At 40.8% G+C, this 13,822-nt stretch overlaps 2 protein-coding genes and 1 long non-coding RNA gene across 9 annotated transcripts in view; 2 read left to right on the forward strand and 1 right to left on the reverse strand.

Annotated features, from left to right (window-relative positions):
- Positions 1-1,686: 1,686 nt before the first annotated feature.
- LOC129751987 (uncharacterized protein K02A2.6-like) lies at positions 1,687-5,796 on the forward strand. The gene has a single exon (XM_055747780.1). The coding sequence runs from the start codon at positions 1,687-1,689 to the stop codon at positions 5,794-5,796; it is 4,110 nt and encodes a 1,369-aa protein (XP_055603755.1).
- Positions 5,797-9,357: 3,561 nt separating this feature from the next.
- Positions 9,358-9,874, forward strand: LOC129751957 (uncharacterized). Its single transcript, XR_008738835.1, has 3 exons — positions 9,358-9,416; positions 9,476-9,572; positions 9,636-9,874. It is a non-coding gene; the product is annotated as an uncharacterized LOC129751957 (long non-coding RNA).
- An 851-nt stretch (positions 9,875-10,725) lies between these two features.
- The window catches only part of LOC129757165 (mucin-2), an 81,773-nt gene continuing 78,676 nt past the window's right edge, over positions 10,726-13,822 (reverse strand). For all 7 annotated transcript variants that reach the window (XM_055754293.1, XM_055754294.1, XM_055754295.1 and 4 more), the window contains 3 exons: positions 12,741-12,908; positions 12,277-12,656; positions 10,726-12,188 (listed from right to left, as the gene is read on the reverse strand). In XM_055754293.1, coding sequence (XP_055610268.1) covers positions 11,150-12,188; positions 12,277-12,656; positions 12,741-12,908 — 1,587 coding nt within the window. In that variant the 3' untranslated portion in view covers positions 10,726-11,149. The remainder of the gene's footprint in view (positions 12,189-12,276; positions 12,657-12,740; positions 12,909-13,822) is intronic.

Consider the following 13,822-nt stretch of genomic DNA (forward strand, 5'->3'; position numbering starts at 1 on the left):
CAATTCGGCAATATCAGAAATAAAAAATAAAAACATCAACATTTTTATTTTTTAATTTTATTTTATTTTTTGTGGGAAAGAATTGGAACTATATTGGTTATGGTACAGGGAAGCTCTTTTTAAAAATATTTTACAATATGCGGAACGTATGATTGAGCGTTATTTTTACTACAAACTACTATAAGCAAACTATATCCATTGAAGTTGATGAAATCTATGATTTTGTATTCCAACGTAGCTAGAACATTCAGGTAGATTGTTTTGCTCGCCAAAAGTGGATGATATTTTAACCGTATCCGATAATGTAGCATGAAATATTTGTTCGAAAAAATCGCTCTTTTTGAATGGTAAACATGCTTAACAGCCCTTTCCCCATATGGTACTTTAACAGATAATCATAATACAGATTGTTAATATGATCTGTGTTATTGTACATATACTGTTCACTTTACAATAAACGATAACGTTTAGAGACAATATAGAATATTCTCTATATATTGTAATTGATTATGCGGGTTCTTCAAGTTAAAAACATTTTCCTTTGGTTCAAAAAAAGTTGACTTTGTTTCAAAAGAAATAAGCTCTATTAACATTTATTTAGAATCAAAGTATTTGCTTAAATTCAAAATCCAAAAATATTTAGTTCAAAGAATTAATTCTTTGTTTAAAAAAATATTTTTTTGAATCAAAAACAAAAGTTTTTGGTTCAAATAAAACAGGAGTTAGATTCAAAAAAATGAATGTTTTGAAACAAAATCAGTATTGTTTTGGTTCAAAAGCCTAGTTTTCTCTGCGTGTAACACTGCATTTTGGCTCGAATCGGTTATTTCCTGAGACCGACGTTGGTCCGCTTTGTTCACGCAGAGAAAACTTGGATTTTGAAACAAAACAAAACTGACTTTGATTCAAAAAATTAATTTTTTCGATTCAATCTCATGTTTTCTTTGAATCAATGAATTATGGTTTTGTTTCAAATAAATAATTTTTGAAAGAAAGAATTAATTATTTGAATCGAATAATTTTGGACTTTGATTTTAAACAAATTCTTTGATTCAAAAGACATTTGTTCAATTGCATATTTATTTGGAAACAAAGTAAATTTTCTTTCAACCAAAGAAAAATGTATTCAATGCAAAGGAATAATTTCTTAAAATAAAAACTTCAAACTTAGAAGGTTTTTTGCATTGAGTAAGAAGAATTCAAAACGAAAAATCGGTTTGGCTGGTCGTGTGAAAATGTGAATCAGAGTTAGCTTAGTTAGGAGGATTCAGGATAAAGTATGGTAAGTTTATGTATTAAAGAATGAATATTGAAGATTTTCAATAAGTGCTTGAAATTTTACAGGACCACGGCCGATACATGGTTTTCCAAGTCCCTGAATTCCTCAACCGAGGTGACACCGCTCCAATCCAGCGATCAGGTCCACGAAAATTTAAACCGGATGATTCGATTAAAGTGAACCATTGTGTGACTGATATACCTTACCTTAAATGTATCTTGCTACATCATACTTGATGCTACCTCGGTACAAGATTGCATCTTGCTTACCGCCAATTGAGTTGTTGTGTAAAGCTATCGGAATAAAAACGTGTTTAAGAGTAGTCCGATTCTTTTACTTCGATCCGCGAAATCTCCACCGATTCTGTCCATTTACCCACGGTCACAACAATTCTGGCGACGAGGACCATGAATTCCGGACAGAATAGTGCCAGTGCGGGACAACGTGCCCCAGCGGTTTTGCCTCCAAATTTCCACATCGACCCGTACGACCGACGGAAGACGCGTTGGCCCCGATGGGTGGAAAGATTGGAAACCGCGTTTGCGATTTACGGAGTGGCGGATAACGAAATGCGCCGGAACCTGATTCTGCACCTTATGGGTTCGGACGCATATGAGGTTTTGTCCGATCGATTGGCACCGGAAAATCCTCGTACTCAAACGTATGCAGCAATCGTTGCAACCCTGCAAGAGTACTTCAGCCCGGAACCGTCGGAAATTAGTGAGAATTTCCGGTTCAACAGTCGTCACCAGGGCGACAAAAATGCTGCTTCCCCGGAAGAAACCATCGATGAATTTCTGGTGGCATTGCGACGGATTGCCGTCACCTGCGATTTTGGAGGTTATCTAGAGAGAGCCTTACGAAATCAACTCGTTTTCGGTGTTAAACGCGATGACATCCGTGAGCGCCTCATGGAAAGAAGACGCCTCACCTTGCAAGAGGCACGGGACATCGCAGTTAGCATGGAGCTTTCCCAGAAGAGCGGAGCAGTAATTACTGGAACTGTTCCGAAACACGATGTGCACGCGTTCCATAACCCTACAAAAAAGTGCAACACAGGGAAAAGTGCTGGCAAATTGCCGAAGAAAAAGTTTTGCTTCCGTTGCGGGGATGAAAATCACCTAGCAAAAGAGTGCAAATTCCACTCTGCAAAGTGTTCGTTTTGTGGGAAAAAAGGGCATTTAGTGGATGTGTGTATGTCTAAAGCAGCAGGGAAAAGCCCAAGTGCGGGGAAATCTGGGTTCAAGTCGGGCAAAGTGAAGGCAAATTACATCGGAGAAAGAAGCCATCTTGAAGAAAAAAGTGATGCGCAATTTGTCGGCGAAATTTGCTCGTTGAATGTGTGCGCTGGTGTTACGAAGATGTGGTTGTCTCTTCTCGTTAACGATGTGTGCGTTCGATTTGAAATCGATACGGGTAGTCCCGTCAGCATAATTAATACGAAGTGCTACGATAATTTGTTTGCTGATGTGCGTTTGCGAAGAAGTCGTTTGAGCTTGGTTAGCTACTGCGACAGTGACATCCATGTACGGGGGGTCTTGGATGTGGAAGTGCAATACATGGGAGTGAAATCGATTTTGCCGTTGTACGTAGTTGATTCCAACAAACACCCACTGCTGGGTAGGGAATGGCTGCGTGTGTTGGCAATCGATTGGAATACGATGCTGCGAGTTCCGGATACAGTGAAGAGTGTCAGTGTTAGTGATAGTGCGTCGCAATTGGAACAAATATTCCGAAAATATGCGACAGTGTTCGAGGACTCCATCGGGAAAATATCAACAGTGCAAGCTAAACTACACCTTCAGCCCAACGCGCATCCAGTGTTTCTCAGAGCGCGCAAAATTCCTTTCAATATGCAAAAGACAGTGGACGCTGAACTGAACAGACTTGTGGCTGAAGGTGTTCTTAGCAAAGTGGAACACAGTAATTGGGCGACTCCGATAGTACCTGTGAAGAAATCGGAGAATCGCGTACGTGTTTGTGGTGATTATAAACAAACAGTGAATCCTCAATTAAAAGTGGACCAGCACCCGCTGCCAACGATAGATGAGCTGTTTGCGTCGCTCGCCGGAGGATCAAAATTTTCCAAAATTGATCTTGTCCAGGCGTACCTGCAGATGGAGGTTGCACCCGAAGACAGAGAAATTCTAACTCTGAACACGCACCGCGGACTTTATCGTCCGAATCGACTGATGTACGGCATATCATCAGCTCCGGCAATCTGGCAGCGCCAAATCGAAACGATCTTGCAAGGCATCGAAGGAGTAAGCGTTTTTCTCGACGACATTAAAGTAACAGGTTCTACCGATGCGATACACCTGAGTCGTCTTGAGGAAGTTCTACGACGATTAGCCTACCATAACATTCGGGTTAATCGAAAAAAGTGCGAATTTTTCACCGATTGCATCCAGTACTGTGGGTATCTCATCGATCGAGAAGGTATTCACAAAATTCCCCAAAAAGTCGAAGCAATCCAAAATATGCCGCGGCCAAAGAACAAGGATGAGGTTCGATCCTTCGTCGGCCTAATTAATTACTACGGGCGTTTCTTCGAAAATTTGAGCACAGTGCTGTACCCGCTCAACAATCTGCTGAAAAAGGAAGTTGACTTCAAATGGACCAAGGAGTGCGAAAAGTCCTTCCGAATCGTCAAGGAGAGAATGCAGGCAGACAACTGCCTCGTACACTACTCGCCGGATCTGCCTTTGCTGCTGGCAACCGATGCTTCTCCTTACGGCGTCGGGGCGGTACTCAGCCACATTTACCCCGATGGCAGCGAACGCCCGATACAATTCGCATCGCAGACGTTGAATCGCACTCAACAGGCTTACATGCAGGTGGACAAGGAAGCTTACGCCATAGTGTTCGGTGTGAAGAAATTTTTCCAATACATCTACGGTAGAAACTTCACTCTGCTGACGGACAATCAAGCTGTTTCGAAGATCTTCAACGAGAACAAAGGTCTTCCCGTGATGTCCGCGCTGAGAATGCAACACTATGCCACCTTTCTACAATCGTTCAAGTACGAGCTACGATTCCGCAAGTCAGTGGACCATGCCAATGCGGACGCGCTGTCCAGAATGCCAGTGAAGCGGTCGGATCCTGAAAGCGATATCGAGGAGTCCGATGTCGTTGAGCTGAACCAGATCGAAACTCTTCCACTGACCACGTCGGAACTTTCCCAGGCAACTGCTGATGATAAGTCGGTGAGTACACTTATCCAAGGGTTAAAATACGGGAAAATTGTTGATGCCAAAGACAGATTCGGGGTTGACCAAACAGAATTCTCGCTGCAAAAAGGTTGCTTGCTCCGAGGCATTCGAGTGTACATACCGGATGTTCTCCGACAGCGAGTGTTACAAGAACTCCACTCTACACACTTCGGAGTTACTAGAACGAAATCGCTGGCAAGAGGTTATTGTTGGTGGAGTGGTATGGACCGCCAAATCGAAGAATTGATCTCGAATTGCGCCGAATGTCAATCTGTCAGACCAGATCCCTGGAAGGCCAAACCGCACTGCTGGGAGCCGGCCACCGAACCTTTCCAACGGGTTCATGCGGACTTTGCCGGTCCATTCATGGATACTTACTTCTTCATACTGGTGGACTCCTACACCAAGTGGCCCGAAATAAGAGTTTGTCGATCCATTACTGCCGAGAGTACCGAAAACATGTGCCGTGAGATCTTTAGTACTTTCGGAATCCCTTCGGTCTTCGTTAGCGACCATGGTGTACAATTTACGGCCGAATCCTTCCAGCTGTTTTTGAAACGAAATGGCATCGTGCACAAGATGGGAGCCCCGTACCATCCTGCTACCAACGGGCAAGCAGAACGCTATGTACAGACCTTCAAGCAAAAACTGAAGGCCCTCAAGTGTCCGAGGTCGAAGATCAACTTGGAACTTGCGAATATCCTGCTGACGTACCGAAAAATGTTACATCCCTCTACTGGTCAGTCCCCGTCGATGATGATGTTCGGTCGTCAAATCCGTTCTCGCCTCGATTTGATGCTACCGAAAGCTTCCGAAGAAGATCGCCCGAATTTGGTCGTGCGACAGTTTGCAGATGGCGACCGAGTCCGTGTACGAGATTTCCTGTCGAACAATAAGTGGCAGTTCGGAAGAGTTGTTTCTAAGTTGGGAAAATTACGGTACACTGTCCGACTCGACGATGGAAGAATATGGGAGAGACATGTTGATCACATCTGCGGCGTAGGTGAACATCTGCCGTTGAACACCAACCAACCGAGTACAAGCTATCAACGAGCATTACCAAATCCCGTGACAACTATTCCATCGAATCCTGCTCCTGATGTCGGCACTTCTGTCGACAATCGACCGAAGATTCCTGATCCAGCGGATATTGGAAGTATACCAGAACCAGCGACCGAGGTCGTTGTTGACGACACTTCCAAGACGTGCAGCCCTGCCGGTGGAACACCGGTGGTTCGACGTGAAAGTATCCCGTTACGGCGTTCCGGAAGAACAATCAAACCTCCCCAAAAGTTAAATTTATAAATTTTTGCATTGTATAACTTCTTTTTTACGAGAGGGAGAGTTGATATACCTTACCTTAAATGTATCTTGCTACATCATACTTGATGCTACCTCGGTACAAGATTGCATCTTGCTTACCGCCAATTGAGTTGTTGTGTAAAGCTATCGGAATAAAAACGTGTTTAAGAGTAGTCCGATTCTTTTACTTCGATCCGCGAAATCTCCACCGATTCTGTCCATTTACCCACGGTCACAACAGTGACCCAGTGTTTCATTTATTTGTGAATAAAAATAAATTTTAAATTTGAAATCCTTTCTTCTTATTATTTGAAATTCCTGATAGGAATTTCAAAACAACAGAATATGACGCTTCCAATTGGAATAAATAGAAAATGGTTCAATGAATAAATCTCGCGTGAGCTTTCATTAAGTCGAATGAAACAGAAACACCGAACCGAGAAAAACGCTTCTGAAATTTGAAGAGTGTTTTTCAAATCCTATTTTCATTCCTTCGCCGATAACCCTTAAAAAAATAGGCAATATTCATGGAAACTAATTGTGTCAGATATTCCACATTATGAATTTAATTTTTTGCAATTTTTAGAGCTATTTTTTAATCATATAGGAACATACGACATATTCAAACATAAATCGTTCATACGTCAGAACACATTCGTCGTTTGGAGGGGAAATTTGTTTCATTCGTCTCTTTTCTTTCGTCCTTTGATTCGTTCAACTTGCACTTACGCCCAAATGTTTCTGATGCAAATACTATGGGAAATTTTCAATTTTCTCGGCGTAGTGGCTGTTTAATAAGTGAAATATCTATAGTGTAGCGGTAAATTGGTGAGTAAATGCATAATGAAATGTGTGAATCGGGTGCGCCATCGGTCAAACCAGCTCACTGCTGCTGATCAGCTTTCTGTTGCCGACCAGCTGGAGGGGAAATTTGTCTCATTCGTCCTTTGATTTGTTCAACTTGCACTTACGCCCAAATGTTTCTGAGGCAATTACCGGTAAATTTTCAATTTTCTCGGCATAGTGAATGTTAACTTATTGAGTTGTCGAGTGCAGCGGTAAATTTATTAGTGAATGCGTAATAAAAGTGTGAATCGGGTGATTGGGTGACTAACAGCAGCAGGCTGCTGCCGCTCAGCCTGATGCAGTTAGTTGTTAGGTTTGTTGCTACTGCTGCTGTTCGGTTTCTTTTCCTTGCTGCATTATTTTACAGCGTTCGAAAGCCTGCTTGAGTATCGATTTAAGAACGCTTGAAAAGAAGAATCTGAAATAATATTCATTGCCAGGTTGATATTCTGATAACCTCTACCTGTATACACTTGTTTGCTCATGGAATCCATAGCGAATGTGCTAGGTTTTTTTCCTCTGCACATTCGCCGTTTGGAAGAAGGGACGTAAGCAACATTGAAATTGGCAATCAAGGTTTTGTTTCATTCGTCATTTTGGAAGTCTTAAATTTTATATATTAAAAGGGTTTAAATTGATTGTTTTATCAATCACATAGGTAGATAATGTTATAATGAAGCTTTTTTAGTGAATATCTCTATTTTTCAAATTTTGTTTCATTCGACGTAATGAAAGCTCACGCGAGAAATGCTTTTAAATCTAAATTAAATTACCTTGTGGCAAAAGAAAGCAACTTTGAATCAAAAGAAACGGTTTTTTGTTTCAAAGTATCAATATTTTGAATCAAAGATTTTTCAAAAGAAAAATACTTTGAAACAAACGAAAATGCATTTGAAACAAAGAAATTTTTATTCATCCCAAAATCAAAGGAAATTTTCCTTTGTTTTCGCTGCACTTTCCTTTGAAATAAAAAATCTTTTCGCTGCGTGTTGATGTTTCTTGTTTTGAAAAATTATAACAGCCAGCGCCGCCGCTTCTAAGTTGATGCTCTAATTCGAATTACTGTTGGTGCCTCGAGCTGCGGGTTCTATTGGCCATCGATATTCGTGACTTGGATTATAGATCTGATCTGATCGCGAATGTTTATCACGTCACGAAAATAGCTCCATTAAAGAACATAATGTTTAAAAGACAAATCAAGCCTGCTCTTCGTTGATTTTCTGGTCGAAACTTAAAAAAAAACAAGGACTTCATGGATTGTCGCATGTCGCAAAGTCAGATTATGTCGCATGGAGATAATGTCATCTTGTCAGCTTTTGTCACATGGTTGGATTATGTTGCACAGTCAGATTATGTCACACGGTGAATTATGTCACACGGTGCACGGATTATGCCACATGGTCAGATTATGTCACATGGACCCTTCATGGCGTTTTTTCAAATTTTGGCACGTGGTCGCTTTATGTCACTTGTCGCAACGTATCACATTTCATATCTCACGTAACATGCAACGACACAATCGACCAATTTGGATGGAGTACAAATTTCGTACAAAAAATACATTCGACAAGCGAGAATGATCGATATTCTAAACTAACTCTGGGGTCGTAGCTTGATTACAACCTTCTCAACTTTTTAAATTCAACTCCAAACGTGTTTAGTTAAAAAAAAATCTTGGAATATTTTCTCTTAAACAATGGTTAATTCGCCAAAACCGTTCGAAAAATACTATCCCAGTCAATTATTATTCTACCTGACTTTTCTTAAGCGTGAATATTTGACAGTTAACTGACAGTTCAACAGTCGGAATTCTTAGTATTTGTGAGTTTTTATCTCTTGAATTGAAATCTGTCACACATACATCTGCACATAATTTTGTTCATGCGTATGCTATGCGTATAAAATGAACCATCCTTCTGATTGTTCATGTTTTTTCCTACAAGTGTGAGTGATTTAAGGATGGCTGCCTGTCGGCCATATTGCCAGGCTAAAAAACAAGCATGGTCGATGCAGTGACTCCAGTATATTTCATTTTTTGAAAATTGCGAAGTTTCAACTCGGATTTAAATTTGTATCACTAGAAATATCTTCAATTCACTTAAATTACAGAATATTAGGCTCTTCATATGAAGTAAACTGTGGAGGTAAGGAAGAAAAGGTCAAAGAAATTTATAATTATCAAAATGTAATGATTGCACTCATTTGAAAAAGTGCATTTCAATGATTCTATGATAAATTTTATTTTTTTTGATTTTAAAAACGTTAAGTTCCTTATGATATTGACTTAACTTTTGCGTTTTAACTTTGTATAAATTATCGGAATACTATGGAAATAATAATATAAATTATCACCTTTCTATAAACAATTCTGTAGTGTTTGAAAAAAAATCAACTTTTTGAAAGAAACAAAATAATGTTATCTTTATCAACAACAACTAAAATTTTAATATTTTTGTGAATTTCACAATTTTTAATATTATTTGCATAACTGTGGCTGAAAATATCTCTATAGAGGTATTTTCGCTTTGCTTTCAAATAAAATTTTTGATTTTTGATTGAAATTTTCAGTTTAAAATTTAAATTATGTATTTCCAAAAATTCTTTCTACTCCATTTTTTTTGGAAAATTTTTTTTTAACTTTTATTTAAAAAAAAATCTTTGATTCTGTAAACACATTTTAGACTGGCAACACTGGAGCTGAGAAAAAACGAATCATCAACTTTACAAAATGGCGAAGAAGCATGTCATACATCAGCTCAAGGAGCAAACTTTTCTAGGTAAGTGATGATTTATGACGATTTATGTAAGATGAATCAATTTAAATTAAATATTTCAGATACTCGATTTGATGGTCACCTAAATATCTATTTTGAGGCCTTCTATGTGCCTAGCTGCTTCTAAGCCGAAATTTCAAGGAATGACGACCAAACCAGGTAAGCTGAAAATTTTTCGATTATTTAATTTCATCTGTTATTTATGAAAATAACCTTTTTCAGAATAGTGCACTACTGCATCGAATTAAGCATCGGAGTATAAAAATTTCAAGCTCGGTTTTCCAAGTGGTTTCCCGGAAATCGACACTTTCAAAAATGTCGACGGGCAAGAGCCCCTGGATGCAAAGGACGTTGTACGATAACTCCTACTCCAGCTGCAACACCATGTCGGTTTCTATTCTGTGGCAAATGGAAGTAATTCGAAGTAAGTTGTTCCGGGAACTGTCCCTGTGTGGAGCCAACGAGTGGCTAATATCCGATTTGCTGATCAACAACTCGCCGGCGGTGGAAAATCCCAACTGAAGCTCCCGATACAAGATGAAATTAAAAAAGAAAGTTATGTGTTTGTTTTTTTTTTCAAATTTGTGCTTTTTAAAAAGTGTTGAACAAATAAATATGTTGGACAAAAAATATTTTTTTAATTAAGTAGCATTGAATTGGTTGGATCCATTAAATCCATTGGTAGTAGTACAGGTTTAGCTCTCACTCACACATGTACACGCGATAGTCGTTCACTCACACATGCACACATGGTCGTCGTTCATTCAAACTGTCATTCTGGATCGGGAAATTCATTCCAAGTAGAAACGGGTGGGCCATATTCTACTTGGCTGCCAGCAGAAATTCTACTAGAATTCTACTAGAACTGCTACTAGAATTCTAGTAGCCCTAGTAGAATATTTATTAAGCGGGTGATGTTGACGAAAACTTCGGTTTTGGGACTTAGAGCACCTGTATCCGTGGTCCAAACAGCCGGTTTAGACCCACATTCCGACCCGAGCAACCACACTGGTGATCCATTATACCAGTTTCAACTCAACTTTTTTTAGAGCTGGTATAAGGATTGATCCAAAACTGATGAGATTTGGATCCAATTTGACGCAGTTCTAAACCGTTTGACCGTTAATGGAACACGAGTGCAGTTGCCAGTTTTTTCATTGGATCGGATCTAATTTCTTTGGTTCAATTCTTGTATAAATTAGACCCAAGAATAGACCACGAATACAGATGCTCTTAGCGACAATATTAGCAGGAGCGCAGATAGACAGATATTTTTGTGATATCCATCAAAAGTAAAATTCTACAATACTGATAATTTTTTTACACATTTTATTTCGTTTTTTGTATTATCATTATCATCCTACACTTATATATTACAAATAAATAAGTCGTAACGTTTCTCTTTACAAAAAAGAACACTACCATCTAAAACAAAAAGAAACAAAAATGGTTCTAGAGACAGAATGAGGCAGAAAAATAAAATTACACGACAGATTCGCATTTCGCTTTTCGTGGGGAAAACCAATGTTTGATGATATGGGTTTGTTTGTTTGTTTCTCGGTAGCAGTACGACGATTCTCGGAAATAAAAACAACTAATCTTACAAAACCTAACTAAAGAAGTTTAGTGGGCGGTCGTTCAGGAAGGAAAGGGAGAGAGAGGAATTGACCAAAGCTATCACCAAGTGTTTTTTCGAGTCTCACTTTTGCTAGCGTCCCCATTAGTTTTTTTTCGGTTTAGTTTGGCTTGTTGAACTTGTTGGTAAATTTCGGTAACTTGGCCTTTTTCTGATCCGTCTTGACACATCGCCCTCGGTAACAGATTTCCGTATCGTGGGTGATACCATTGGACGTTGAAGTTGGAATGGGCATCGGAGAATTGGCAGAGCTAGCGGCAGCCGAGTCGGCTAAGGACTCCGTTACCGTAGGCACTTCGTTGACCTCAGTCGTTGTTGTTGTGGTGGCTACTGGTGGTTCTGTGGTGATCTGATAGGTGGCTGCCATGAGCGGTCGATGATCATCGGCTTCATCTAGAACTTCTTCCGTCTCCATTGGATCATTTTCAGCCATTGCAAAGAGGTCCGAAATTTGCTTTTTGACGTCAGCGAAAATACCTTGGTTTGGGTCTTCAGGCTGATCGCCTTCGGCGGGTTCTTCCTCGTCGTAGTTCTGTTCGGTTGATGGATCGTCTTCCTCATTCGTCACCTCTAACGTTGGGAAAGGAGTGGTTGTTTCCCGTTCGACGGGAAGTATCGAGGTGATTTCTAATGGGGCCGGTGTCGTTTCTGGAGTTACGGTGGTAACTTCGGGTACCGTGATGGCTTCCGTCTCGGAGACTTCACTCGTTGGACTATCGGTGTGTTCTTCTGGTACTTTTTCATCTTCAACTACCGGGATGCTAGTAGCTTTGATCACTTCCTGTTCCTCGGGAAGGTTCTTGCCTTGCAAGTTTGCCTTATCGATATTCTTCAGTGCTTCGAATTCGGCAGCCGCATTCAAAAGCTGGCTGTTGACGTGCTGAGTTTCAGCTGTTTCGAAAGCTTCCGCTGTGTTGTGAGATCGACCTCGTTTACGGAACAGATGACTGTTCCGTTGTCCAATTGGCAATGGGTTGCGTTGAGCCTCGGCAACTGGTTTCCGATTGTCAGCATCCAACAGGACTTCGTTATCAACGGCCGTACTTGTGTTTTCTTCCGATTGTTCTGCGTGGTCAATGTGCTCGTGTATGTAGCCACTCATGACGTCATCCAAAAGCTCGGCAAATGATGGGACATTGCTGAAAAAACAGTAAGAAAAACGAATTAGAATTATCTATTTTTGTCTACCGAAGGTACAAATCCTCAATGTTCTCATTGTTCAACAACCTCTGCAGCTCTGGATCCTCAACTTGTGGTGGACCTTGGCGTAGCGTAACCTCATTGGCCACTACTTTACTGGAGCCACCAAGCTTAGCGGACACGTTGATCAGATGCAGGCCACTCTCGTCCTCTTGCTGCTGAGAACTTGCCGTCACGATCTCCGGCTCTTCGTTGTTGTACTGTTCGCTCTCGACTTCGTAATTCTTGTGTCGGGATTCGACGTTTTGCACCGGTTGGAAGGAATTCTGCGTCAACTTTGTTGACCACTGTGATTCCTGAGGTTGCAGGTTGAACCGAGTCCTTTCCCGGATGCGGAACCTTGGCGTCTGTTGGGTGGTGGTTGTGTCATAATCCTGGTCCTGTTGTTCCTTTTTCTGTTGTCTTGGCTGAAAAGAGAAAAACAACGTTATTTGAAGCAAGTTTCAAGGGACCCGAAAGCTAGGCCAGGTTCAGCCGATCGGCTCGAATACTTCTTGTCTGGATCGGATGGTCGGAGACACCCTACGGAGGTCCTTCGTTCTCGCGAACCCTCTAGTGACCGGAGGCTCTGGAGAAGCGGTAGTCGGCGTAGTTGCCGTTGTTGTCACTGGTCGCCTCGCCCGGGCACGGAGGATATCTGAACGACTCTTTGGGCGCACCTGTTGGCGAAGAAAGTGGGAGTTCAATCATCAAACTCTTATTAGCATGGAGTTTAGATCTGGGGGATCGACACGTTAGGTCATAGGGCATTAAAGCATTGTTCTGTGAGGCCATTGTTCGTAAGGCCGTCAATCATTAAATCATTGGTGTAAGGTCGTGGTGATAAACCATTTGTCGTAAGGTAATAGGCCAGCAAGATCATTGATTAGTAAGGTCATTGGTTCGTAGAGTCATTAGTTTATAAGGCCATTGGACAGTATGATCATTGGTCAATGGTCATAAGAGTGCCCCAAATGACCCGACATTTGAAAAAGTTATGCGCTGCAGGCTTAAATTGATCCTAGGCCTAGTACAAGGTCTCATGGCAATTTTGAGCCAGATCGGATCACGGAAAGGGGTCGCTCAACGAGCCTGAAGTTTGTATGGGATTTTGAGACACTTTGTTCGGGAGGAACACGAAACACCAGTTTTTCATGAATAACTTTGGTCCCCTTCGGCCGATCTTATATATAAAAATGGAGGCGTTTTCTTTGTGATAACATCACGTATGAATGGTCGGTCGGAATGAAGTGAAATTTGGTATACGAGGGTTTTTTGGGTTAGAGATGGTTTGTATAATAGTTTCAAGAATCTCACTTTTTATGAAAGGGGAGTCTCCATACAAAATTATCTCTTCACATCTTTCATATATATAAAAATGGAGGCATTTTCTTTGTGATAACATCACGTATGAATGGTCGGTCGGAATGAAGTGAAATTTGGTATACGAGGGTTTTTTGGGTCAGAGATGGTTTGTATTAGGATTGTTCGATCTCCTGGAAAAGATCGATTCCCAAGATCGATTCAGCTGAATGGTTTCAGGATCGATCCACCTAAAAAATCGAAGCAAAAGGATCGATCTCTGCAAGATCGA

The sequence above is a fragment of the Uranotaenia lowii genome, chromosome 3 (assembly GCF_029784155.1).
Source record: "Uranotaenia lowii strain MFRU-FL chromosome 3, ASM2978415v1, whole genome shotgun sequence".
Classification (NCBI taxonomy): domain Eukaryota; kingdom Metazoa; phylum Arthropoda; class Insecta; order Diptera; family Culicidae; genus Uranotaenia; species Uranotaenia lowii.

Bases quoted from the DNA above. Each gene is read 5' to 3' on its own strand.
- LOC129751987 (XM_055747780.1), top strand. From the start codon at position 1,687: ATGAATTCCGGACAGAATAGTGCCAGTGCGGGACAACGTGCCCCAGCG.